At 38.3% G+C, this 27438-nt stretch overlaps 2 protein-coding genes across 2 annotated transcripts; one reads left to right on the forward strand and one right to left on the reverse strand.

The window, feature by feature from the left end:
- The first annotated feature begins 1691 nt into the window (after positions 1 to 1691).
- On the forward strand, positions 1692 to 6708 carry LOC110688661. The gene is made up of 8 exons (XM_021865395.1): positions 1692 to 2190; positions 2280 to 2355; positions 2478 to 2576; positions 2657 to 3364; positions 4828 to 5188; positions 5287 to 5368; positions 5558 to 5768; positions 6350 to 6708. Exons 1-7 carry the CDS (start codon positions 2017 to 2019, stop codon positions 5759 to 5761), a joined length of 1704 nt encoding a protein of 567 aa, XP_021721087.1. The 5' UTR covers positions 1692 to 2016; the 3' UTR covers positions 5762 to 5768; positions 6350 to 6708.
- A 16989-nt stretch (positions 6709 to 23697) lies between these two features.
- On the reverse strand, positions 23698 to 25771 carry LOC110688662 (transcription factor HEC2-like). Its single transcript, XM_021865396.1, has one exon. It carries the CDS (start codon positions 25239 to 25241, stop codon positions 24450 to 24452), a length of 792 nt encoding a protein of 263 aa, XP_021721088.1. The 5' UTR covers positions 25242 to 25771; the 3' UTR covers positions 23698 to 24449.
- Between the last annotated feature and the right edge of the window lie 1667 nt (positions 25772 to 27438).

The following is a 27438-nucleotide window of genomic DNA, read 5'->3' on the forward strand; positions in this document are numbered from 1 at the left end:
AGTCTCTACATGTCCTTCTTGACCAGGACCAGGTGTCTGACCATCTTTAGCCGTTTCAGACAAGTATCCCCACAGACGGTGCCAAATGTTTCGGGGTTTTTTTGGAATCCCTTGGGATACTGGTCTTGAACACGGACGTATGGACACGGACACCTGCAAAAATAACGAATATTCCGATTGACGGAATATTCGCCTTCGACGATCAAGTTAGTGATCAGAAAACGAGATAATTGTAGAGAGAGAAAGTAGAGAGAAGTTGGAGCTACTCAATGCTCTTTTTATGATATGTCTCAATTTACCCTTCCCATCATAAATGATTGGGGTATTTATAGGGGTGGGAAAGTGTGTCATCTAGGGTTTGATGACCTAGAATGGTGTGCTCTGATTGGCGACGCAATCAGGTGAGGGCACATGTCCCATGGAGGCGTTGTTTTATGGCTTTTCTCGGGATTTGGGCCTCCTGATGTAAGGAGGCCTTTCTCTCATTTTAAGGTGCTCTTATGTTTGACACGTGTCATCTTCCTATAGGGATACGTGTCACCCTTTTTATTGGGCCACGTGTCGTTATGGGATTGGACCACGTGTTGGGGTATTTTTTACCCTAAACAAAAGGTAACATATGAATAGTACAAAATCTCAAGTGATGCATTTAAAGAAAATGGAGGAAGTATAGCAAATTATTCGACATGAAAATTGAGGAAAATTACTTTAAATTCTGGAACGTAGCATTTAAATGTTTTTATGATTTAAACTGTTAAATGGTAGTGAAATCGAATTTTTTTGTCTTTTAGGTGGTACTCTAAAACAAAATTAAAAAGGGTGGTTAAATAAAAAAGGTTGTAAAATACAAATTTTCCTAAATTAAATGAGTCAATACACGTTATCTTAAACCACTAGGTTAAATCCCGTGCAATAGATGCACGATTGTTAAATAATTATAATGGCAAAATATTACTCCATATTATAAAAATAGTATAAACAATAACATCCACTCACCAATATTAAAAAGTACGAAGTTTGAAGTATATTAAAAAAATAGCCACATCTAACCATTATAATGAACAATTTAGAGATTTAGAAAGTTTAGTTTATATTTAATGTAAAACAAATGTTATAATTTAGATAAAACCCTTTTTTGTTTTTTTTTTTCTTTTCTTTTTTCTTTTTCTAGTAAGAATAATTTTTTTATAAGCAAGTATTTTTAGAGGCAAAATTTTTAATGTAATAATGTCAAGTGTCCTTATTGGTTTCGCCTTTAATAATATGTAAATGATTTGCTTTCAACTTCATAGAAGTAGTTTTTAAACATAAAAATCAGAAATATATTCTAGTTCTTTCTAAAAATTTGAAGAAGATTATTATTATTCGAGATTTGACACAACTTATTTCTACAAGTTTGTATAATTGAATTTGACGTCAGAAGTAGAGGTGTCAATTCGGATGTTCGAATTGGGTTTGATGAGGTCGGCCTATTTTTAAACGTGAGTCATGTTAAATTATTGTGTCCACACGTGCTGAAATCTGAATTGAATATTTTCGGATCGACTTCGAATCAGTGTGTGCTTTTGAAACCACTAGTAATAAAAATTTCCTTAAACACTTTGTCATAGCCTAGTTACTTTATATAGTTAAGCGATTATCAATCCTTAAATTATGCCATGCAAAATGTGCTAGAGGGCCAAAAAGTCATTATCCATTATAGTCAAAGCAATAGTCAAAAACTCCATTAATCCTGCTAAAGGCCGACACCTTCAAAATCCAAGATTTATCATCATTAATCATCATTTTAATTCCTCACTCCCACTGTTAATTTTTTAAAATTAAAACAAACTAACCCCAAATACAATACTCCATTTAAGTAATTAACCATACTTGTTTGTTGGTACCAATTAACACATTTGACCACAAAAATTAATTATTTCAACCCCACAAACAAATTTCCTAATTACTTCATCTTTTCTCCTCTCTTCAATAAATCACCCATGTGAGTTGGTTATACACCTCACTTCATCGTTAATGGCGGAACCCAGAAGAACTCCAGCTGTTCGTGATGTTAGTCCTGACTCAGTCATTCTTACATTCGAGTCAAACTTCAGTAGTCTCTTCTCCTCTGCTTCTGCTAGTGTTGATCGTTGTTCCTTTGCTTCGGATGCTCAAGATCATGATTGTCTTTCGTCCGACTTTTCCCAGGTTGCGAAAGTCTTGATACTATGCATGTTTTTTTACTAGCTACATTGTTGATTTATGTTGAGTATTTTTCTGGATATTGTTTTTTGCAGGATTTGAGTGGAAATGGAGGCTCAGATCTAAGTAACAATGGGAGATACCTCAGCAAAAAAGTTCAAAAGGCTAAAGGTGCAAGTGCAACTTTTGTTGTTATTAGTATTACAGTAGTTTAACTTTTTGGGTTTTGAAATTTCAGTTTATATGTATAAAATTTTGTTCAATAATTGTGGTTTTTTTGGTTGTGTGAATAGTTTACAAAGAAGAAAATAACAAAGTAGCACACCATCATGTTGATCATGTAACAGAACCCCTAGATTCTGCGAGAAATTCGTTTTCATTAGCTCTTAAAGGTAACAATTGAAAAAGGGATTGAATTATTGAAGTTTTTTGGGAGTTTTTGTTTATTGGTGTAACACTTTTGGTTGATTAGAGTGTCAGGAAAGGAGATCTAGATCTGAGGCTGTTAATAAGAAATCAGACCGGCGAAGACCGGCTTCATTGGATCTTAATCACTCATTGAGTGTGAATGTGGTGAGTTCATCATCGCCTAAAATTGGTGGGGTGATGAAGAAGGGTGTGGTTACGCCTCGAAAATCCGGGAATTTTCCGAGCCCAGGGACACCCAATTATCGCCATGGGAGTGTTGGAATGGCGAAAGGATGGAGTTCGGAGAGGGTTCCTTTGCCTTGTAATGGTAATAATAGAAGGCAAATTGGTGCTGCATTGTTGCCATTGAGTAATAATGGGAGGGGGTTGCCTTCAAAATGGGAGGATGCAGAGAGGTGGATTTTTAGTCCGGTGTCTGGGGACGGAGTTGGGAGGACTTCTTCATCATCGTCGTATCAGCAACCTAAAAGGCGGCCTAAGTCGAAGAGTGGTCCGCTTGGGCCACCTGGTGTTTCGTATTATTCACTGTATTCACCTGCTGTTCCTATGTACTATGAGGGAAACCATATGGGAAGTCATACAACAGGATCGCCTTTCTCATCAGGAACAATGCTGGGAGATGGTTGGTCTTTTCGTGCAAGTGGTGAAACTAGAGATTTTTCGAATACTTTGGAGCCCTGTATTGCCCGTTCTGCTAGCGTACACGGGTGCACTGATCTCGTCTGTCAAGGATCTTTGACCAGCTCTCAAGGTATGATTGTTTGTTCTGCATTGCAATGACTCTTAACGAAGAGTTTGCATTTTCTTAGCCTTTGCCTTCTGTTGTAATTAATTCTTAGTGGCAACATAGCTGAAGAAGATTTTCAGGTCTTGAATTTGTTAATGTTGATGCTTTAAATCCTTTAATCGTGCAACATATTGTCAATCCACAGATACAAACAAAAGATTGGAAGGAAGTCCACTCAAATTTATTTTAGTAACAAAACAAAAACAATTTTTTTTTGTTGGGTCCAGGTTTTGGAATTGATTTATGATATAAATAATAAATTAATTATGTAAACTTCTAAAATATTGAATGTGTAAGTTAATTCTTAAATCAATATAAGTTTGTCTTGTCCCCACTCTCCATTTTGATATCACTTTCAGACCTTAAACTTCTTTTTTTCTTTTTTTTTTTCTTTTTTTTCTTTGTTGGTACAAACATTAAGCTCTTTGTTTTGGTGATATGAATGTGATCAATTTGTGAACCTGAAAATACTCCTATAGTCTATATATTTGTAGAATATGATGTGTTTCATCTTGAAATTCAATTAGAATTTGTAAATTGGTAAATGAAGTGGCTCTGTTGTGAATCCAGAGCAAGGTAGAAATAGCTATAATTTTGATTTAATCAACAATAGCTAGAAGCTCTTTTAAAGAGTTAATTCTTCATTTGAATTAAATGACCTTAGTTTATGAGAATCCTAAATACATCTTTTTATGCATTATGCCATATTACCTTTTGTTTGCATGAAAAATTTATTGTCCCAAGGATTGAATGGGTGCATTAATTCATGGGATCAAGCAATGAAACGAGATGGAGGTACTAGAAAAAATGATCAACTTGGATGAATCTTCGATGGGAAAGAATCAAATCTTTGTCTTTTAGGTAGGGTGGTGGTTAAAATGTCCATTGAGAGTCTAGATTCATAGGAGTTTCCTTTAAGGGTCTATCTTTGGTTTGAGTAGCATATATCTACTAGCTTAGCAAAATTTTCCATTTCGTTGGTCATTTATGCATGAGTTTGAGAGGTGTTATTCTCTCATCTTTTGATTAATATTTGTGATTACTAAAGGGAAGTGGAAGCTCTAAAAGTGCTTATAGTCATCGTTAAATTGCTAATATCAAGATTTGGAATTATGCCTTACCTCTTCTCTTCATTTCTCTCCCTTTTATGTTCCTCCCATTCTATCTTGAAGTGTTTAGGTCTCATTTCCAATAAATTATCTACTCAGTAAAAAATAATGAGTGGCAATGATCATGATTTTTTGTCTTTATGGATTATTCATGGTCAAATTGATAATGGTGTCACAAGCATATTGCGGTCTCGAAAGGTTTTCATCAATATCTTAATTCATATATGTTCTGATCTAAAGAGCCCTTTGTAGCTAATTAGTTGTGAAATTATTGTTGCAACTATACTCAATCGTTTTCTTGTATGTGATTGAACATAGATGAAAGAGTTGACGGTGTGAAGGATGCTGCCAGCACTGTGTCTCGTGCTGTTTCTAGAAGGGACATGGCAACCCAGATGAGCCCTGAAGGTAGCTGCCATTCCTCTCCTAGAAGGTCTTCTTTCTCTCCATCTATCCCTTCCATCCTACCAATTATGGAGGTCCAGAGCTCTAGTACTTCAAAACCAGAATTGAGGGATGTGCAGATTGATGAGCGAGTCACAGTGACACGATGGTCCAAGAAATATAGGGGGCGCAATACTAGTAAAGAATCTGAAGTTGTGGATGAGTGGAAATTGAAAGAAGTAGAGCCACGTTCTTCTGCTTGGGAAGTGTCAGAGACGGTGAAGAGCCTTTCGAAGTGAGTCATTCTTACATAAACTGTGGCCTTTGTTGAAATAGCTCTGTAAGAAAATAAATCTCATTGTAAGCGAGTTTTCCCTGCAATATCTTGAACAGGGCCAGGAGAGATGAAGCTAAAATCTCAGCATGGGAAAATCTGCAGAAGGCCAAAGCTGAGGCAGCCATACGAAAACTTGAGGTTCTTATTTATTATTGTTTTATGTGCCTTGAGATTATATTGTGTGATAATATCTCGGTAGTGTTAGTCATGATGCATAATTATAAAGATTTCTCTGAAATTTGATCAAGTAGTTCATGCATGATGCAACTAGGTGATTGAAATATCACGACATTAATAGGCTTGTGCTGTCTGAATTGCATGATGCAGATGAAGCTGGAAAAGAAGAGGTCATCATCAATGGATAAGATTATGAAGAAGTTGAAATCTGCTCAGAAAAAAGCTCAGAACATGAGGAGCACAATACTAGCCAATCAGACGCTTCAGGTGTCTAAAATGAGCAATAATGCAGTGTCTTTCCGGACTCGTCAGATGGGTTCCCTCAGTGGTTGTTTTACATGCCATGCGTTCTAAACTAAAGGTAAATTATTTATATGCTAGGGGAATGTTAATAAATTTAATGTCATTAGATTATCAAAAGAGTAGTCTCTGTTTCTGCGTTGTACTGTCCATATGAACTGTATGTTTGCAATACATTGACACTTTGTGCGTGTGAATTATAGGGCATCTATAAGTATATATTTGCTGTCAGATTTCGATAAGGATTCTATTCAATGCTCACAACCTTTTATAGAATAATATAGGTAACCTTATTATACTCGATGGTGAGAAATAGGGCTCAAATTATTTAGTCTGATTATTGGTAGCCTAAGACATACATTCTTATGCTTAAGGTCCTTGCTTTTGGAGGCAACATTAATCAACATTTGATTTATCAATTGACTTGACCAATTATCTACTGCCACTCTTAACATTAATCAACATTTGATTTATCAATTGACTTGACCAATTATCTACTGCCACTCTTCATTTCGAGGGAAAGTGTAAGCTCAAAGATACTGTAAATGAGCTTTTCTCGACCATTCTTTTCACGATATCCTTCCTTTTCCTTGCAACATTTTAATTTATTTTCAGAAGCAAACTAACTGATCAATTTTACAGGCTCACAGCAGGACTCTTTCAGCTGGAACATTATACAACTGGTACATAGCACGCTGCATGCTTCATATACAATGCTACAGCTGGTCAGCCGGACAGCCGGTGCCCATTTAGCTGAGTACTTGAAACACTTGTTCGACCTCTTTGAAATTTTGTTTCGTTCACTCAGCTCTAGGGGGTAGTGGGGGGATGTCTAGCAGGGATCCAGATTATATTGTAGAGTATTTAAATTGTTAAGATGTGGATTTGACGAATAATGTATGGCTATTTTTTTGTTCACTTATTTCATTTTCCCCTTCTTGTTGGATGTATCATGTATGTAAATCAAGTTTTTAATTTGTTAAGAGTAACAATTCTCTAGATCAACTTTTGCATGAGCTCCATTTAGGATAATTGTTTCAAAATCTTTGCTTATACAAGTATATACTTCCTCCGTTCTAGTAATATTGCAACGTTTATACTTCCTCCGTTCTAGTAATATTTGTACTTTTACAGTATTCATCATGCTTGTTTGACCACATATTATGATTTATACATAAAGTAAAATACAGTCTTGTGGGGTCTTGTTAGATTCGTCTCGTAAAATACTTTCACAATATCAACTTTTTATAACTTTTACTCTTATATAATTATAGATATTTAGCATATAAAATGTGATTTGGGATGCGTAATTTCATCCTTGTTGCAATATTTGTGGAACAGAGGAAGTATAAAGGAGTACTATAAATAAAATAGCAGGTATAAATGTGTTTCCAAAACTAGCTAAACTTTTAAGAATTAAGGTTTAGCGGCTGGCCAGTGGGCTGGGTTGGACACAACCCACCCTAACCTTCACGGCTGGTGGGTCATCTGGGTCGGCCTGTCTTGACCCGGCTATCAACTGACACAGCTCGGTTAAGGTATGGGTGTGTCGTGGGTCAATTTTTTCCGGCCTTACCCACTTTGACTCATTAAATTAAGCCCACCTGCATAACCTAGTTGATATAACCCACCCAACACATGAGCCCATCCAACAAACCCAACCCATTTTGCACAGCTAACCCACCTATCCCAGTTATTGAAGGCCGGTCTCGAGACCAGGTACATATTCATGGTCCCTCATTAACAAAAATGAACATTTTCTAATTGAACATATTGTACAATAATTTTGTATTTCTCAATAATTAAATGTTTATTTTCATGTAGTATAATGTTCATTCTTATAAAATAAATGTTCATTTTCATGCAGTATAATGTTTATTCGTATAAAATAAACATTGACTTTGTTAGGAGAAGGATCGGCCAAGAAAGCTTCGGTGAAACCAAGGATAGGGTCTTTATTAGGTGTCGGATCCACATGACCCCACCACGTCGACGACGACGACCATCGAGCTCCGCCAATCAATGGTGGAGTTCTGGAGGTGACTGCTCGTGATATGGCAGAGGATGTGGCTCGTAGTGCTGCCGCCATTTTAGGATGAATTTGAAGGTTTGGAGAGAGAAAATGACGGTGGATTTGGAGGAAGACGATGACAAAAAATTGGTGGGGTTTTTCAGATTTAATTTAACGGAGGAAAGTGGGAATACTTTAATATATTGAGTGACAGAGTCAGTCAGTCATAGTCAGTATAATTATGAATATATATTGTTAAAATTGTGAACATTTATATTATAAGAATGAACATCTGATAGTATGAAAATGAACATTTAATTTTGTAAGAATATCCTATAGCAAGAAAATGTTTATTTTTGTTATATCAAGTTATGTACCTAGCAAAGGGCACACAAACATTTCCATGAGAGAAAATCTATACTAAAAAAGAAAAGAAATGAAAGCAATAAAACACGGGTTACTTCCCGAGAAAGGCTTGCTTAAGGTCTAAGCTTGACCGCTCTAATAAATAATATTGCAACGAACGCTAGAGCTTGTCAAATGCACTACTAAACATTTCATAGGATAAACGGTAGGCAAATGACGGGAGGAGGACGTGCAACAAGATTATTGCACGCAAATGAGGAGGGAGATGCCAAAAGAAAGAAGAAAAATCAAAAGAAAAATCAAGAAAATAAGAAAAAGAAAAGGAATAAGAAGAAGAAGAAGACGAAGAAAAGGAAAAAGAATAAAAAGGCAAAACCTCCTCAAAATCTTTTTGGGTGGAAAAATCACCCTTAGAAGGAGGGGGCCCAATAGGCTCTTTGACAAAAGAAGGGAGGGACATAGGATAGTAGGGGATATGGTTAAATCTTTTTGAAAAAGGTACATGAGAAAAGGGAATAAGAGCAATGGTCTCACCTATGAACTCTTCCTCACCACCATTCCTCAAATCACCAATAAGAGCATGGAAATTAATCATAGAGTCCTCAAAAAGAAGAACACTCATGATCTCCATCTCCCTCAAACATCCAACCTCCAAGAGAAACCACATCTTCCTCTCTATCACAACGATAAACAACAACTCCCTCAACATCCTCAAAGCCTAGAGTCTCAAAACACTTTATGAAAGGATGCAAATTCATTTCAAACTCATTTATCTCCCATGAACCATTATCATTGAACTCACTCAAAAGGCTATGAGTTTTCGTTACTCCTTCAATGACCACACTAGTCATAACCTCAAATGAGTCCAAATACTCATGGATCGAAGGGTCACAAACATGCAAGGTAGACTCATCAAGACGGGGAAGGGGGTTGGAATCCACAAAATCAACAATTTCTTCATTCTCAACTCCTTCTCCATCATCCAAGGGACTCTCAATCTCTCTTGGTTGCTCAAATTCATCATCATCCTCCTCATGAAATCCCTCATCCAATATTGAAGATGGCTCACTCACATCCTCACCAAGGGTAGCTCTCAAAGGGGGTGAATAAGGGGAAGGAAGGTGATCAAGCTCAAAAGGGGAATGAAAAGGATCAAAATCCTTAAAAATCCTCTCATCAAAAGAAAATATCTCCTCACCTTTACACCCTTGGCCCATATCATCCTCAAAAGCACTCTCACACTCAAAGTGAGGTGCCTCGCATCCATTTCCAACAACCCTAGCACTCATCACTTGGGCAAGTCTCACTTCTCTCAACTTTTGTTCCACTTGAAGCTCTTGGACTTGTTGGGTGAGATATTGCATTTGGACAAGAATTTGGGCATCAATGAGGTTCATGATCAAAATCAAATTGCATATCATCAAAATTGGCACAAACCTCATCACAATGAGCATAAAAGGGGGAGGGGTCAACATGCATAATAGGTTCTTCATAAGAAGCATTAGGCACATTAAGGGAGGTCATGCAAAAATTAGAAGGATTTTCAATATTTGCATCAAGGCTAGAAACATGAGAATCCCTACCACAAGTATCCCTAGCAAACCAAACAAAGAAATTCCAAGCATCATCCAAGGACAAAGCACAAAATTCACTATTAAACATACTTTCAACCATACCCTTAGTATACTCATTCATACCCCAATAAGCTATTTCACATGCTTCCCAAAGAGAACACCCATGAAAACTAAGGAAACCATCTAGTCTTTCAAAGTAAGCATAGAAGGGTTCATCATCAAATTGAGGAAAAGATAAGCATGCCATTTTTTTACACAAAGCAAAGAAAAGCAAACAAAAATCAAAACTATACACAAGAACTTAGCTAATCTAATCAACACAAACTAATGAACGCCTTAGTCCCCGACAATGGTGCCAAAAATTTGATCGCCGGATAATAGGTCGTGGTCTACTATCTTAGATCAAATCATTAATTTATATTCCTAACCTAACTCTATCAAGTTCACACTAGATAATGGCAAGCTAGGGTCGAACCACAAGGACTAAGTGTATTAATTTGAGCTAATTAAACTAGTAGGAAGGTTGTGAGATAGAGAGAGAGAGACAACTAAAACACTACTTAAAGCAATTAACAAGATACTAGGGAAAGGGGAATCCAATTACATTAATGAATTCAATAACAAGTTGCAATTAGATGATCATGATCTCAATTAGGAACGATTAACACACTCAACTCACTCCCGTGCAATTAAGCATGCTAATTATCCTATTAAGTTAATTCACTCCCGCGCAACTAGATAGCCTAGCAAAGGTATGGAAGAATCTAGACTCTCAATCAACTCACTTTTGCACAATTGATTGAAAGCACAATGAAGACCCTAGAATCAATTACCTAAAAAGATTCTAGTCAATGGAAGCATCATCCAAACACAATAATCAAGAATCAAATACATACTTATCACAACCAATCACTCAATTCATCAACATAACCTTCATCCATTTCCCTTGAACAAAAACTAAGCAAACATAATGAAGAAAGACATGAAAAACGAGACAAAACTAGAATTAAAGCAAGCATCAAACAAGAAAACTAATTAACTACTCTAATCAACAATGAATTAAACAAAACAATAATTAAACAAAGCAATAAAGGTGAGAGAAAGTTAGAAAAGCTCATTGAATAGATAAGAAGAGAATCCACAAAATTGCTTCTTCAAGCTCTCAAATCTCTATTGAAATCCCAAGCTTTCTCTCTCTAAAAACTACTCCTAAACTAAAGTGAGAAACTCCTAATCTAAGCCTAATCCTAATTATAAGAGAGAGAAAATGTAAAATCTTTTTTAAGGAAGTCTAAGAAGTCCTCTATTTATATTACAAGAAGAGAAAGAAGGAAATCCGGATTTTTAGACCCTCTTCGTCGCGCCCTCTCCCTTCTTCGCCGCGCCCGCGGCTTGGCCTGAGAGGCCTCTCCGAGCCTTCTCCAAGGCATCTCCAGATTTTGAAAAGGCTGGGAAGAAAAGAGGGCCACTCCCGCGTCACCATTAGCCGCGCCTGCGGTGGCTTGGGCCGCGCCCGCGGCGGCTGCGCAGCCTCGCAGCGTCTTGCATATTAAAACGACCATAACTTCTGTTCTAAGAGGTCTCTTGAGTGGTGCAACTTACCGTTGGAAAGCTCTTTAAGTCTAGTTTCCAACGCATTTTTAATTGCCTCAATCCGATGTGTAGATCAAATGTTATGGATGAAAGAGTGAACAAGACTCGGTTTAAGGCTTTCTACGAGCTTCAAGCTTTCTTGCCTCAAGCTTCTTCTATTAAACTTCCTTGCCTTCTCTCGGGTCATAAGCATCAAATAAAGTGCCAAGAACCTACACAAATAGACCAAGAGAGAAAAGAGTGAAAGAACACATAGGAAAACATGTAAATCAAACTAGAAACCGAGCAAAAAGCATATTATTCACAACTAAGGCCTAAAACCATAAACTAAGACAAAGATAACTAAAACAAGACTAAAAGTACTAGAAATAACAAAGAAACAACGAAATAGACCTAAGACTAAGGGAGAAAAATGTCCTAAAATGTGTCATGAATGACACTTATCAACACACCTTTGGGAATGAATTATGATATTGCTTTTGATCGCCTTCACAGTCAAGGATTGATTATGCCTACTGGGTCATTTTCAGAGCCTAAACCTAAAAATAGAAGTTCCAGCTATGACTCTAATGCTCATTGCAAGTCTCACAATGTAGGGGTCACACTATCGAACAATGCTGGAAATTGAAGGATGCTATCCAAGACCTGATTGATGCTAATCAGCTTCCTATCCCTCCAGGGTCCAAGAAGCCAAATATTCAAACAGGTCCACCCTCTGATGCTTTGACTATTCGTTACTACTCATCCAATCTGAGGATAAGCCTCTTCCAGAAATTATTTTTATTCCAAACCATGAAGAAGTTAATGGAATTTGGGATAGTGACGATGAAGACGTCTATCTCAAAGACATGGCTTGTCTACCTCTTGGAGCCAATAATTACGAATTTAGTGCAGATGTTTAGGGCGATCTCGAAGTTGAGGTCCTCACCAGGACTGGAAGGTTACTAGGCATGCTTAGGTAGGCGTGCTTCGAATGACGCCTATAACCTCGGATGGGTCACCTTTTCATCTAAGGCACGTCTGCCTGTATTTGATCCGCAATGCCCCTGATGGAGGTCGTCCAAAACCTCATGCGCCCTCTCAAGCGTAACACACTTCAAGTATGGCTTGACAAATGACTTCTTGAACAAGTTCTCTCCCTTCATCTCAAACCATGTCGCCTTTTTCTTCATCACCCAACTCTCCTTTGGGTCGTTCGGAAGAACTCCATCTTTGAGTAGGAGATAATTTTGTCCATCCATGTGGAGTTTCGATCAATTATTTTCTCAGGCTCAACATCAATGCTCCACTTTTCCTTAACTTCCCAAAACACAGATCTCCGAGTATCACATGATACCAAGGAGGCTAGCTTGGACAGGGCGTCCGCTTGATTGTTCTCAGATCGAGGAACTTGTTTCAGCATGAAATGCTCTAGGCCCTTGGCCTCTTCCTTCACCATCTAAAGATATTTCATCATTGTCGGCTCCGGAGCGGTTCCATTTGTAGGGAATGGCAAGTGATTTTGGCGCCAAACCGCTTCCCATTTGCATTTCACACATGAAGTGGAATGTGTAATGGGGAGCGGTTTTGGCGCCAAACCGCTTCCCATTTAGCCTTTTTTTTTACAAAATTATTATTAATAATAATAATATAATAATAATAATAGTGACCTGTCATAACAATATCAGTGACCTGTCACAATAATTTTAATATTATTAATTAATAATAATATTAATGTTACAAACAATAATACAATGATATATATATATATATATATATATATATATATATATATATATATATATATATATATATATATATATATATAACATGAAATAATTATATATATCAAAAGTAACATCATTAATATATTTAATTAACAATAATATGTAATTACACCAAAATATATTAAGATAACATTTACAAATACTACGTACTAATTATAATTAATTTTAATATATAAAAAACATATATAACTAAATAAAATAATGTTCATAATAACTTATACACTCAATCTCACTAATTAATTGGGTGTGTGTGCACCCACTCCTCCGACAATTCTTGATTCCATCAAATGTCACGAAAAAAGCCCACATGTCTTGAATTTCATTAATTTCTTTTCTTGTTAACGAGCCTTCCCTTTGAATCTTGCAAACCCTGGGAGAAAAAAAACCAAACATTATCATTAGTATCACAAAAAATGTATGTCAAATATTTCAAAATTAGTCACCAAAATCCGCAAATACTTAGGCATCAAAATTCACAAACAATTAGGCACCAAATTCACCAAAATTCACCACATTCACCAAAATTCACCAAACTCACGTATAGGGCTGTTGCCTTTGGCTACTGCAGCTGCCTGGGCTGCTGGAGCTTCCTTGGTTGTGTGTTACAAGGTTCGGTGCTTGGTGATAGCTATGTTATGCTTGTGTTTTGTTCGGTACAATAATGGAAGCAAGTAATAGATGGAAGAAGATAAAAGCATACCTCATCAAGGTGTTGTGCTTCCGTGCAACTATTGACTATGTCAAGCATAAACCTCATCACGTATAGGGCACAATCAAGTCCGTTGTCTTGTTGCGTACACTGACATGCCACAAAGGTAATCTAATCATGCATAGCCATAACCGAAGCCAAGTTTATTAAGCAAACCACTATATCAAGACATAACCTTTGCATATTTCCACGTAGGACACACAACAGAACGACAATTTAGCTTCTTTATAACACTTTAGGAAAATAAGTTCAAAGTTAGAAACATAAATACTCAATGACTTAGGTGAGGTCATTCAACAATAGGAAGCAATATGTTATTATGATGCATAAATAAAAGTACCTTATTCGAGTATCCCTTCATTGTGGTCCGATCGAATATAATTTGCATCATTGTCTATATCATTTGCTACATCAAGTATAGGGGCAGTGAAAGGAGGCGAATCATCAAATGCATCATATTCTTCCTCGTCTTCAACATCTCCAACCCCTAAAATTCTTCTTTTGCTAGCAAGGACGATGGACCATTTTGGATCGGCTGGGTCGGTTACATAGAACACTTGCTTAGATTGAGATGCAAGGATGAATGGTTCCAAACTATCCCACAAGTGGCCAAGGTCTACAAGAGTGAAGTCATCATGTCTGACATTGCGCCTATTATTATCGACCCATTTACACTTAAATATACCTACCTTGAACTCACGGTAATCTAGTTCCCATATTTCCTGAATTCGTCCGTAGTAGGATAATTGTGCGTCAACTGGTGTTGTATCCTTTGCACTTGCAAACTCTATTGATGAAGCCACAAGAGTGACACCACTATTTTGAGTCGATGAGGATTTCTGATCACGATGCTCAGTCCAGAATATATACCCATTTATGTCATATCCCTCAAATGAATGAACATTTTCCTTTGGACCATAAGCTAGCCACTTTATTGTATCAGAGACACTCTCATCCAATTTACGCATCACTCGATCATGGAACCACGTCACAAACATCTTATTATGCAACTGCATTAGTGCCCTTTCCCCTTTTGATGGAAATTCGGCACGCAAACTATCCATGTGCTCTTCTAAATATGGGTGAACCTCTGCAACATGATGAAGCACAAATAGGTGAGCTTGCAAGAACTGATCTCGAGCAGGTGAGATCCGTTTCGACCCAAGTGTTCCATGACCATCAAGTCTCCCTTCATGTCGGGAAGTGGGAAGCCCAATTGGTTCGGCAACGGCAACATACTCTGCCACGAAATTACCAATCTCCTCAGCCACAATCCCTTGAATCATACTACCTTCTAGATGGGCTGGATTTCTTACTTTATCTTGCAATGTACCCATGTGTCTTTCAAAAGGATAGCACCACCTCATAAAGACGGACCGCACAACTTAACCTCACGAACCAAATGAAGAATCAAATGCACCATTATGTCAAAAAATGATGGTGGGAAATACATCTCAAATTTGCACAAAGTTACAACTACATTCGCCTGGAGAGCATCAAGTGTAAAAGGATCAAGCACTTTGCTGCATATGGTATTAAAAAACGAACAAATTAAGGCTTGTAATAGCTTCTCTCACGTGCTTCAGTAGAATACCACGAATTGCAATCGGTAGGAATACTTGCATCATCATGTGACAATAATGGGATTTCATACTTGTCAACTTTAATTTTCCGTTTAAGGAAACGAATCTTTTCATGTTTGATGAGAAACCAGATGGAACCTTAATGACATACAAACAAGCACAAAACTTTCGTTTTTCTTCCTTTGACAATGTGTAGCAAGCTGGAGGTAAATAAACCTTTTCATTCTTGCCTTTTCCATCATCTTTCTTCTTTGATACACCGGTGCCCTTTCCGTTGCGCTTCCCCTTACGTTTTTTGCCACCATCTTCGCTTCCCTTTTCCATTACCTTTGCCTTCGCTACCTTTGGCTGGACCCACAATTCCGGACGAACCCTCCACGCTTCCAAATCTAATCGCGCACTCTTTCCATCCTTTGTTTTGCCATGAATACCCATAATTGTCCCAACAATTTCATCACAAACATTCTTCTCTATATGCATCACATCGAGAAAATTATCTAACATCATGTTCTTTCCAATACTCAAGCTTCCAAAAGATCGATTCCTCTTTAAAGAGAGCATGTGGATCTAAAGGTTTCGATGTTTTACCAAAAACAGTTGGTATACCCTTCACTCGACCATACACCTTATTTCCACTCAATGACCTAGGCGTAGCCCCCTCTTCCACTTTCCCATTGAAGGCCTTTTTCTGCCTACGATATGGGTGATCACGCCTAAGTAATCTTCGGGTCCTCACGTACACATCTTTGCCACAGCGATCAAGGTACACGTTTGGTGTGTCATCGATATAAATGGGACATGCTTTATGCCCTTTGTTCTTGTACCCGGAAAGGTTGCCATATGCAGGAAAATCATTAATGGTCCACATAAGGACTGCACGCAATAGGAACATCTCGTTCTTATGGGCATCAAAAACAGAAACTCCTTCGTCCCACATCTTTCTCAAATCATCAACAAGGGGCTCAAGGTAAACATCTATGTCTTTTCCAGGTTGCCTTGGCCCTGTTTTCAAAAGTGAAAGCATTACGTATTTCCGTATCATGCACAACCACGGAGGCAATTTGTAGATCACTAAAAGTATCGGCCATGTGCTATGTTGGGTACTAAGAGTGCCAAATGGATTCATATCGTCCGTGCACAACCCAAGCCTTGAATTTCTGACTTCATCACCAAATGCCCTAAACTTCATATTGATGTTCTTCTAATCCGGAGAGTCAGCCAGATGCTTCAGCAAACCGTTTTTCTTTCTTCCCTCTGCATGCCATCTCAAGTTCTTAGCATCTTTTGGTATTGAAAATAGACGCTTTAGCCTTGGAATGATGGGAAGATACCATAACACCTTGGCAGGAGGTCCCTTCATACTAGTATTGCAGCTCTTTCACTTGTAACGCGACTTACCACAACGTGGACACTCCTCCAACTCTTCATATTCATTTCGATAAAGAACACAATCATTATGACATGCATGTTTCTTCTTATACTCCAAACCAAATGGACACATGAGTTTCTTTGCATAATAGTAAGAATTAGGAAGTTCATTCCCATCTAGCAACATGTCACATAACACAGTTAACAAAGAAGTAAAACTATTGTCACTCCAGTTATGCTTTGACTTAATGTTAAAAAGTGTTAGCACGGCTGAGAGTTTGGTGTAGTTTTTGGACCCAGGATACAAAGGCTTTTTGGAAGCCTCTGATAATGACTCAAATACATCAGATCGGTCACCAAATTTAGCTTCAACATCATGCATCATCTTATCCAAGTGATCACCACCACTGTCCTCGATCTCATCCCCCTCCTCATCCCCATCTCCACCATCATCAGTCCCATATTCCTCTTCCACACGAATTTCAGCACTTTTATCATGCGTATCATTCCCAACAATATTCTCCCTATACGATCCCTTTTCATCGTGCCAAACCCACACATGATATTGAGGCCTAAACCCATGACATACCACATGATCCCTTATTGTATCAACACTATCGACCATTGTGACATTGTTACAATTGACACAAGGACAATAAAGGTCATTCACACTCGTTCTGAGCTGATATTGTGAAGCACTCTTGCAAAAATCTTGGACCCCACTAAAGAATTCCAATGTATCATGTCTTCCATATATCCAACCGTGATCCATCGACGTTTTAAATTTCCTTTAGACATACCAACACATTACAAATAATGTATAAATGCAACATATATTATGTCAATCAAGGTACATATATATATATATGTATGTATATATATATATATATGTATGTATATATATATATATGTATGTATATATATATATACATATATATATATATATATACATATATATATATATATACATGTATATATATATATACATGTATATATATATATACATGTATATATATATACATGTATATATATATACATATATATATATACATTTATATATATATATAGTGTAAAAATGAATGCTCCCAAAAGGTCCTTATCACTCCAACCTAACCCGTCCTTGAACGTCTAATCTCACTAGTAAATGTATGTCAACTTTCCAATTTTAAGGAAAATCCGGCAGCATTTCCCCTCACTTCTTCAAGTACACAATGTAGGTAATTACTTACCTACATATGCACCCAGAGAACATGGTGACAAAATGATAAGCCGAGATATTCCTTAAAATCGAAAAAGAGACATACATTCCCTACCTAAGTGAGATTAAACGTCCAAGAACAGTCCCAACCAGGGACTATTCAAGACTTTCTCCTAATGAAAAAGACTCGAACGGGTATCTAGGCAAATGACGATGCAAGCATTCAATAATTTGCATTTGTTTGACATTCAACAAAACACAAGTTAATTCATTCATATAATGCTAATTAGACTACCTACAAGCAAACTAAGCTTACTTACAATCCATTCATTAATTCATCACTTTTAGGCTACTCAAATTCAAACAACATATAGCATTTAAACAATTAATGTAACAATTAACATTATGGATACAAATAATTAATAAAATAATTAAGATAAAATTGGATTAATTAAAATTGAAACCCTAAAATTTGGGAAATTGTTGAGAAAATATAGATAAGGAAGTAAAATTCAGCATGAACTCACCCTAATTTGAGAGGGACAAAGAGAAGGGATGCGGGGTAAGAGGGAGAGGTGTGGTGGTGGTGTTGTGTGAAGTAGTTGCAGCAATGGATCAAGAGAATTCAAGGTGAGAGGGGCAGCAGGGACTACGTAGCAGCAACAACACGTGCCTGTGGTGTGGCCGACTGTGGTGGAGGCGGCAATGGTGGCTGCGGTGGTCGCGTCGTGTCAATACCCAATGCAGCAGCAACAACTAACAGTAGTAGCAATGTTGGGTGTGGCGTTGGTGTGATGTTTGAAGCAACGACTTGGTGGTGGTGGTGGTGGTGGGGGTTAAGTGAAGCAGCAACAGCAGTAGCAATGGTGGTGGTGGTGGAGTGTCGGTGTTTAAGAGTGAAAGGGGAACGCGAAATGAAGGAGGAGTGAAACTCTGAAAGAGATGAAGCGGGGAAGGGTTTCATATTTTATTTGGATCCCGCTTTTTTTTAGAAAGGGCAGCGGTTTGAATCGCTTCCCATTACATTTTTGTGAGCGGTTCAACCCAAACCGCTTGCCATTTGAGTTCTGATGTTTTTTTTTGGGTGGGTTTTTGTAGGGATTTTGAAGCGGATTTTAAGAACCGCTCCCCATTTGGGGCTTCCCATTAACTTTTTCCTACTAGTGTCCCTTGCCTCGTAATCACCATTCACTTGGCTGACTATCAGCTGGGAGTCCGAAAAAGAGTTAATTTTTGTTACTCCAACCGCCTTACACATTCTAAGGCCGACCAGAAGGGCTTCATACTCGGCCTCGTTGTTGGAGGATTGAAACTGAAATCTCAAGGTGTACTCAAACTTATCTCCTTCCGAAGATAGACAGATTATACTAGCCCCACAGCCGGTCATAGTTGCACTTCCGTCCACAAAAACTTTCTAAATCTGATCCTCTGCCGGCTATTAATTCGGCCGTGTCATCTCAGTTAAAAAATCTGCAAAGGCTTGACCCTTGATTGCTTTTTAAGGTTCGAATTTAATATCAAATTCTCTCAATTCTAAGGCCCATTTAAGCATTCGGCCGCTGGCCTCCAATGTCGTGAATGACTTCTTCAACTGTTGGTCCATGTAGACCACAATTGAATGAGCAAGAAAGTATGGCCTTAACTTCTTTGATGCCATTAACAGTGCCAAGCCGAACTTCTCAATGGGTGGATACATAAGCTTGGCATTGTGCAACACATGACTGATAAAATACACGGGGATCTGGTGGCCGTCCCTTTTTAGCAAGTAGGACGACACTTAAGGAGTGGTAAGAAATTGCAAGATAGATGTATAGCTTCTCATCTTTCATCGGACTGACTAGCCGAGGGAAAGTATGCAAATGATTTTTCAACTGAATAAAGGCCTCTTCGGCCTGGATAGTCCACTCGAACATTTCTTTTTTCTTGATTGTTTGGAAAAAAATAGCGGCACTTATCCCCTGATCTTAATAGAAATTATCCGAGGGCGACTAAACAGTCGGTCAACCTTTGAACTTCTTTTATGTTTCTCGGCGATTTCTTGTCTAAGACTGCTTGGATCTTCTTAGGGTTGGCCTCAATGTCGCTCTGATCAATAAGAAATCCGAGAAATTTCCAAACTCAACACCAAAGACACACTTCTTTGGGTTTAACATCATCTTATGCCGCCTGAGTTCGATAAATGTTTCTCGGAGGTCCCTTAAATGATCGGTCGGCTTCTTTGATTTAACAATCATATCCTTAATATAAGCCTCCATGTTCTAGCCGATGTGATCTCTGAAGACCGTATTCACAAGTCTATAAAACGTGGCAGGGGCATTTTTTAGGTCGAATGACATTACTTTGTAACAGTATAACCCCTGCTCGCTCACAAATGTTGTTTTCTCTTGATCTTCTTCCCACAAGAGGATTTGATGGAAACCGGAGTATGTGTCCATAAAGCTCATTAGCGAATGCCCGACCGCTGAATCGACCAGTCGGTCGATTTTTGGCAAAGGGAAGCTATCCTTAGGACATGCCTTGTTGAGATTAGTGTAATCCACACACATTCGCCAAGTTCCATTCGACTTCTTGACCAAGACCACGTTGGCCACCTAGTCAGGATAATAACATTGTCGAATAAAACCTGCGTCCAACAACTTCTATAATTCATCCACGGCTCCCCGATTCCTTTCTTCACCATTATTTCTCTTTTTCTTCCAGACAGGCTACACGGCTAGATTCACTACCAACTTATGCACGACCAAGTCTGGGCTAATACCCGGCATCTCATGAACCTCGAACGCAAACACATCTTTGAATTCTTTCAAAAAATTTATTAAGTCATCTCCAAGCATGTTCATGGCCATAGCGCCAACCTTGACCGTCCGATCAGGCTGGTTTGGGTCCAGTACTATGTCCATATGATTGTCGGCCGGCTAAGGCCTTAGCTCTTGTGGTCGTTCGACGGTCATTAATTGCTATGCCTGCTCTATCTAGGCTGACTTTCGCTTCTTGCCGACCTGTTATGCTTGGAGTGACCCTTCTTCAGAGTTTTGCTCGGACGCCCGTTTGTGTCCAAGTGAAGTTGGCTTCACGGCCAGCTGATTACAATCCTTTGATATCACCTGGTCTCCTTGAATGGAGCCTATTTTCCCATTCGACGGCTTGAACTTCATCAGCAATAAATGAGGGACAATTATAGCCTTTGTTGAGTTCAAGGTTGGACGGCTAATGATGACATTGTACCCTATAAGCTCTTTGACAACTAAGAAGCGAATGACCATGTCCCTTCCTTCTCTCTTTGGCCTAAACTGGACTAGAAAATCTATCCGGCCTATTGGGTGGATAATGCTGCCACCAAACCCAACCAACGGATGGGAGATATCCTTCAGCACATCTTCTGGAAACTTCAAATTTTTCAGACAAGCTAAGCTGATTATGTCGGACGATCTGTCTGTGTCTATTAGCACTTGTCCAACCTTTAAATTGGTCACCTTCAATATGAATACCATTGGATATCATGGGGAGTTCTAATTTTGCCTCGGCCTGCCTCGCAAACAGTCACCTTTGAGAACGGCTGCAACTTAACATCCTCCGTATACATGACCTTTCTGGCTTGCCAGATATCCTACTTAATTCCCTTCATGGTTGAGCCGCCTGTAGCAAAGCCACCTAAAATGACGGCCACAAACCCTGAGTTTCCTTTGTTCCCATCTTCATCTTTTTTCTTTTCCTTCTTTTTCTCAAACTTGTTGTTCGTCCTAGAATAGGTGAACTTTGACTTCAGAATAGTTGAGCATGACCTTCTCGGCCAGCTTATCTAACAACCTTTTCAGGTTATTGCATTCATTCGTGTCATGCCCTATATCCTTGTGGTAATGGCAATACTTGTTTTTGTTTCTGTACTGGTTCGGCCCCCTCAAAGGCTGGGGCTTCTCAAACTCAAACTTTTCCTTGATTTCCATCAAGATTGAATAACAGACTTTGTTGTATTCGTAATGTGGTTCATACGTTTTGGCCTTCTTGGACTTAGTCTATTGGTCGTCGGCCATCCAGACTTCCTTTCTTTTGGTACTTCCTTCTTTCTTCTTGTCGGCCGAGTCTTGCTGAGAAGGTGGATTCTTCTCGGCGCCCTTCGCCGGCTCTTCCGCTTTTGTAGGCGAATAGAAATCAGCTACCTCTATGTATGATTCGGCCTCCCACAGAACACCTATGTATGTCCGAATTTTTTTCCTGATCAAGTCGAACTTGAAACCATTGTACCTTAAGCCTCGAAGAAACTCCGAGTAGGCCATTTCATCCGGCGGATTCTGAATCTGTGCTTTCTCCATGTTAAATCTTTGGACGTACGAACGCAACCCCTCCTTCCGTTGGACGATGGTCGTCAAGTTAAGACTAGTCTTCCGGGGTAATATATTGTAGGAGAAGTTTCCAACAAACAACAAGCTGAGAGTTGTAAAACAATTGATGCATCTGGCCGGTAGGCTATTGAACCAATCTTGAGCCACACCCTTGAGAGTGGCTGGGAAGCATTTTCACCAAGTGGCATCATCCACATTTTGCATGTACATCAAAATTTCTGTACGAGGATATATGCTCTTCTGGGTTGCCCGTACCGTCATAGGCACCCACAAGTACACTCTTTACCTTTCGGCGGTAAGGAGAGTTGAGAATTTCTTGAGAAAACGGAGGCTGCTTGTCACCAAGAGTCAACAAGCGCATTTGGCAATTGATAGGCTGAGGTTGGGCGGCCGGTCCGGCCAGATAAGCCGTCTGGTCGTACGGCAAGCCATATTGCCCATGCTGCCCATATATAGGGAGAGTAGGCGACAAAATTGTACCATAGTTGTGGGGCATTTGAAACTAAGCTGGTTAGGATAAAGGAACTAGAGTTGGAGTACGATGATCCTGACTTCTACTAGTCTTGGCTGAGCTGGTATGCTGAGAGAGGGTATGGTTTGACATTTAATCCGGCTAGTAGGAGTGGAAGCAGTGTCCGAGTAGTAGGACTGTGCTCGCTCTTGTCGCTTATGCCGAAGATAGTCTCTAACATCCTTCCAGCGTTGGGACGACTCGCTTGGCGACCTTATAGGCTGCTTGGTCTGCCCCCCAGCCGACTTTGTTCTCTCAAGAAGCCTCAACCTGTTCGTTCGAGGGACCCTAGGGGACCTCGACAGCCTCCTTAACGGGTGACTCCCGCATCCTCAATATTGGTCGCCTTGGCATAGGGCTTCTTTTTGGTGCCCTCTCCTTCCTTCCTGGGCGGCTGCCAAGAAAAAGAGGGTAACCTGCCCTCAAACTCCTTTCGGAGCTTGGCCAAAGCAGCTTGCAAAGAGCCGGCCGTTATAGGAGGATCCTCGACCTCATGGAATGTGACGATTAGAGGATCATTACTGTTGATGTTGACGTCAATATTCTCTACATGGCCGTCCTGACCAGGACCGGGTGTCTGACCATCTTTAGTCATTTCAGACGTGTATCCCCATAGATGGCGCCAAATGTTTTGGGGTTTTTTGGAATCCCCCGAAATACAGGTTTTGAATTTAGCCGGACAACCGAAGACACCTGCAAAACAACGAATATTCCGTTTGACGAAATATTCGCCTCCGACGATCAAGTTAGTGATAAAAAAAACGGTAGTATTTTAGAGAGAGAGTAGAGAGAAGTTAGAGCAAATTAATATGCCGTGAATGATATGTCTTAATCCACCCCTCCCATCATAAATGATTGCGGTATTTATAGGGGTTGGAATGTGTGCACTCTAAGGTTGGTGCCCTAAAAAGGAGTGATCTGATTGGCGGCGCAATCAGAGTAGGATATGTGTCCTTTGGGAGCGCCGTTATGACGCTTTTTCAAGATTTGGGCCTCCTGATGTAAGGAGGCCTTCTCTTTTTCAGGTGCTCCCTTGTTCTGCCACGTGTCGTCTTCCTATTAGGACATGTTTCGCCCTTTTATTGGGTAACGTGTCACTATAGGATTGGACCACGTGAAGGGATATTCTTTACCCTAAACAAGTCATATATTAATCCCAAATCGAGACCAAATTGTAAACCATATTTTTTTTTATTTTTCCAAATTGGACTAATCCAAATTATAAAAAAAAAAAAAAAAAAAAAAAAAAAAAAAAAAAAAAAAACCAAATACTAATTCAGTTTTATTTTAAATAGAATTACTTTCACCTCTATCTACATCAGGTACTGCAGCTCTTGCATAGCTATCAACATTGATGCTATCATGCTAAGAAAAATAATAATAATAATAATAATAATAATAAAAAAAAAAAAAGAGGAGCATAGAAAAAACTAGATATTTCATCCATAAGAATATGAAAGGGAGTACACCAATTTCAATGGAACAGTTCCTTTACAATTTGCTCACTTTACAGCCTCCCCCCCCCCCCCCCCATATAATTAAGCATATATTTCTTTCTCTTTACAACTTTTACTCCCTAAACAAATTACATCAATAATGCATGACCTTAAAACTAAACATTAAAAGAAAAACTTGGAACACAACAACAAACAAAACAAAACAAGTAAAAAAAAAAAAAGAACCTCATGTGTAACTCTTAAAAAATTGAATTTGCTAAAATTCATCATGCATCTAAATAATGCTGGACATTATGAGTTGCAACATTCATATGAACTTGATGATAACCATTACCGCCGCTAGCCACAGCCACGGGAAATCCGAGCCCGGTAGAGGCCGGAATGGGACGGTGGTTATTGACAGCTGCTCGCTCAAGGGACTGCACCTGATTCTTCAAGAACTTGACGTAATGAATAGCTTCGTCCAACATTGATGCAGTGTCCATCTTCGTACCTCCAGGTACGAGTCTCTGCAGGATCCTAACTCGCTCGCTGATTCTCTCCCTCCTATGCCGAGCAGCAACACTCTGCGGATCCTTTGAGATTCTTACATTTCTTCTCTTAGGCAGCTTTACTGATTCTGGGTCGATGTAGATCGGCTGCATCGCTGCTATTCGGAATATCATCTCTCGCATCGCTGCCATAGATGTTTGCTTATGTGATGAGGGCGATGATGTTGCTGAAGATGGAAAGGATGTTACATTTTCACTGCTGTTATTGCTGTATGCAGGGAATGAATTTGGTAGCAATAATGAAGACGACAAATTATTATTATTGTTGTTGTTATTGTTATTGTTGGAGAAAGATAAGGTTGTTTGTGGAGAATTTAGCAAAGGTGGTGATGAGGTGATATGATGAGGTAAGCTACCACTACCACCCCCGGTAAATGACATCATTGCATTCGTGTCGAGGTAAGGCGGCGGGCAGGTGATATCGGAGGTGGGCTTGTCCATGTGCATTGTCCTTAGCATCATGTCAATTTGGTCATCCGGTGTGGACTTTAATAGGTCAATGTCCATCTTCGAGGTGTCAACTCAGGTGACTGGTAGACAAGGTAAGAAAAAGCAGAAATACTGTTGAAAAAGAGTTATTATTGAAGAGAAAAAAGCAGGTAATGGGGAAGGTAAAGAGAAGAGAGTGTTTAGTCTGTTAGACTGAGAGTGTTATCAGAAATCTGAGTGAGAATGAAAGGAAGATATAAAGATAAAAAGAGAAAGAAGAAGAAAAAAATATGAAAAATAGCACTGATATTTTGGAACAGTATCTACTTAAGGAAAGTGGCATATATAGAGAAACCAATTTACGTGTAACAAGTTGTTTAATATTTTTATGATATCCCTCCTTTTAAAAAAATAATTTATTTTATCTCAAAAATAATTGTATTGTTCAATTAAATGCTCCTGCGAATACATATTTTATCATATCTCAGAAATTAGAAATTGTTCTAGAAGTCACTTTTTAATTATCACAAAGTAGTTGAAAATGAAATTATTATTTTTTTTTTAATTTTTTTTTCATAATGTATGCATGTATCTTTTATACAATGCATTTCGTGTATGATATATTGATATGTCATCAATCTCGTCATATATATGCTCAAATATAATGATGGTGCAATATCAATAATTTCATTATATAAACACCAATAATTAACCTTATAAATTAATGACTCATTTGTAATCTTGAGAGTAATTTTAAATATAGTTATGTATCACGTTACACCATCAATTACTAATTCAATGCATTGTGTACAAAAATTTATGTTAAATTAAATTTTACATTGAAAAAAGTAATGTAAGTCTTCTTTCAAGACTGTAATACTCCTTTTGATCCATCACATAGTTTATGCATGTCCATAGTTCTTTTTGAATATTGTGCTCAATTGTGAATCATTATTTTTAAAATTGATAATAAACAAGTTTAGACCACATAATTTTCTGATTTTTTATTTTAGTTTGTAAAAAACAAAAAATGCAGACAATGAGTCCTTAGCTTTCTAATCTAATTTTTTTATTTTTTATTTTATATATATATATATATATTTATTTATTTATTACTCCTTCATTCTTATATAATTAATATGTTTGACTTTTTTTCACTTTTTTTAAACTTACTATAATCATCGTTTTTAACAACGTAATGTGTTAAAAAAAAAAAATTATCATGAAATATATTGTTAATATTAATATAAGTTTTCATACTAGCCACTTTTTAGCAACGAAGGGAGTAAGGCGTTGTTTAGTTTAACTTATTTTTACTTATTTTAGAAAAAAAAATCAGATCAGATCAGATCAAATTTGAAAGCATAAGTTCAGGTCAGAAAAAATAGGTTTTAACGCACTTTATCGTTTTATGTGCAGTTTTTTATTGCTAAATATCTTTAATTTCATAAGAAAATATTATGAAAATTATGATGTGGATTGAAACCCCTTAACTTAATAAAGAATCTAAAATCACACAAGTAAAATAAGCCCTTCGAATCTCCTTAGAAAATCGAACAACTTAAGGATAACAAACCGGATATGACCTTGAAAACGACCACTCCTGGAACGAATTCAACGCCTCTCAAACTACCTAGACCACTCCTGGAACTAAGTACCTTGATGAACAAAACTTAGACTACTCCTAGAACTAAGTGTTGCCCGAACTAATCATCAAAACAACTCCTTGAATTGAAAACTAGTGAAAGAGATTGTAAGCAATTAAGCTAAACAATAAACTTGAATTTTAATTTTCTGGTTGTGTGTACAAAGCCACGAAAAATCCCTTATTTATAGACTAAAACTAACTATTCCTAAGTCTATTCGAACTAGGAAAATGTTTCGCGGTTTTCTGATGTCCTGCGGGAGAGTTACAATTCCGAGACTGGAACCGGACGCCTGTACTTGCAAAACAAACGGATGCTCCAGATGATTGGAGATCCGCCTCCGACGGTCAAGTTAGTACTTGATTAAGGAGTAATTAATGCGGAAATTAAAGTGATTGGGTCTCTCTAGGTGAGAGTGTTTAATGTGTGTAATCTGCGTTTTTAGCGTAATCCCCCTTAATGAGGATTAAGGGAGGTATTTATAACCTCGGGAAATGTGTCAATCTAGGTTTAGGTTAACCTTGGGCAAATTGGGCTTCCCTCGGAAGTTGGGCCTAGGTGACCGGTTATCCCAGGTGTCATGGGAAGGACACGTATCGTGTCGTAATTGGTCCATAGTGGACGGATCA

Source organism: Chenopodium quinoa, unplaced genomic scaffold (genome assembly GCF_001683475.1).
Source record: "Chenopodium quinoa cultivar QQ74 unplaced genomic scaffold, ASM168347v1, whole genome shotgun sequence".
Taxonomy (NCBI): Eukaryota; Viridiplantae; Streptophyta; class Magnoliopsida; order Caryophyllales; family Amaranthaceae; genus Chenopodium; species Chenopodium quinoa.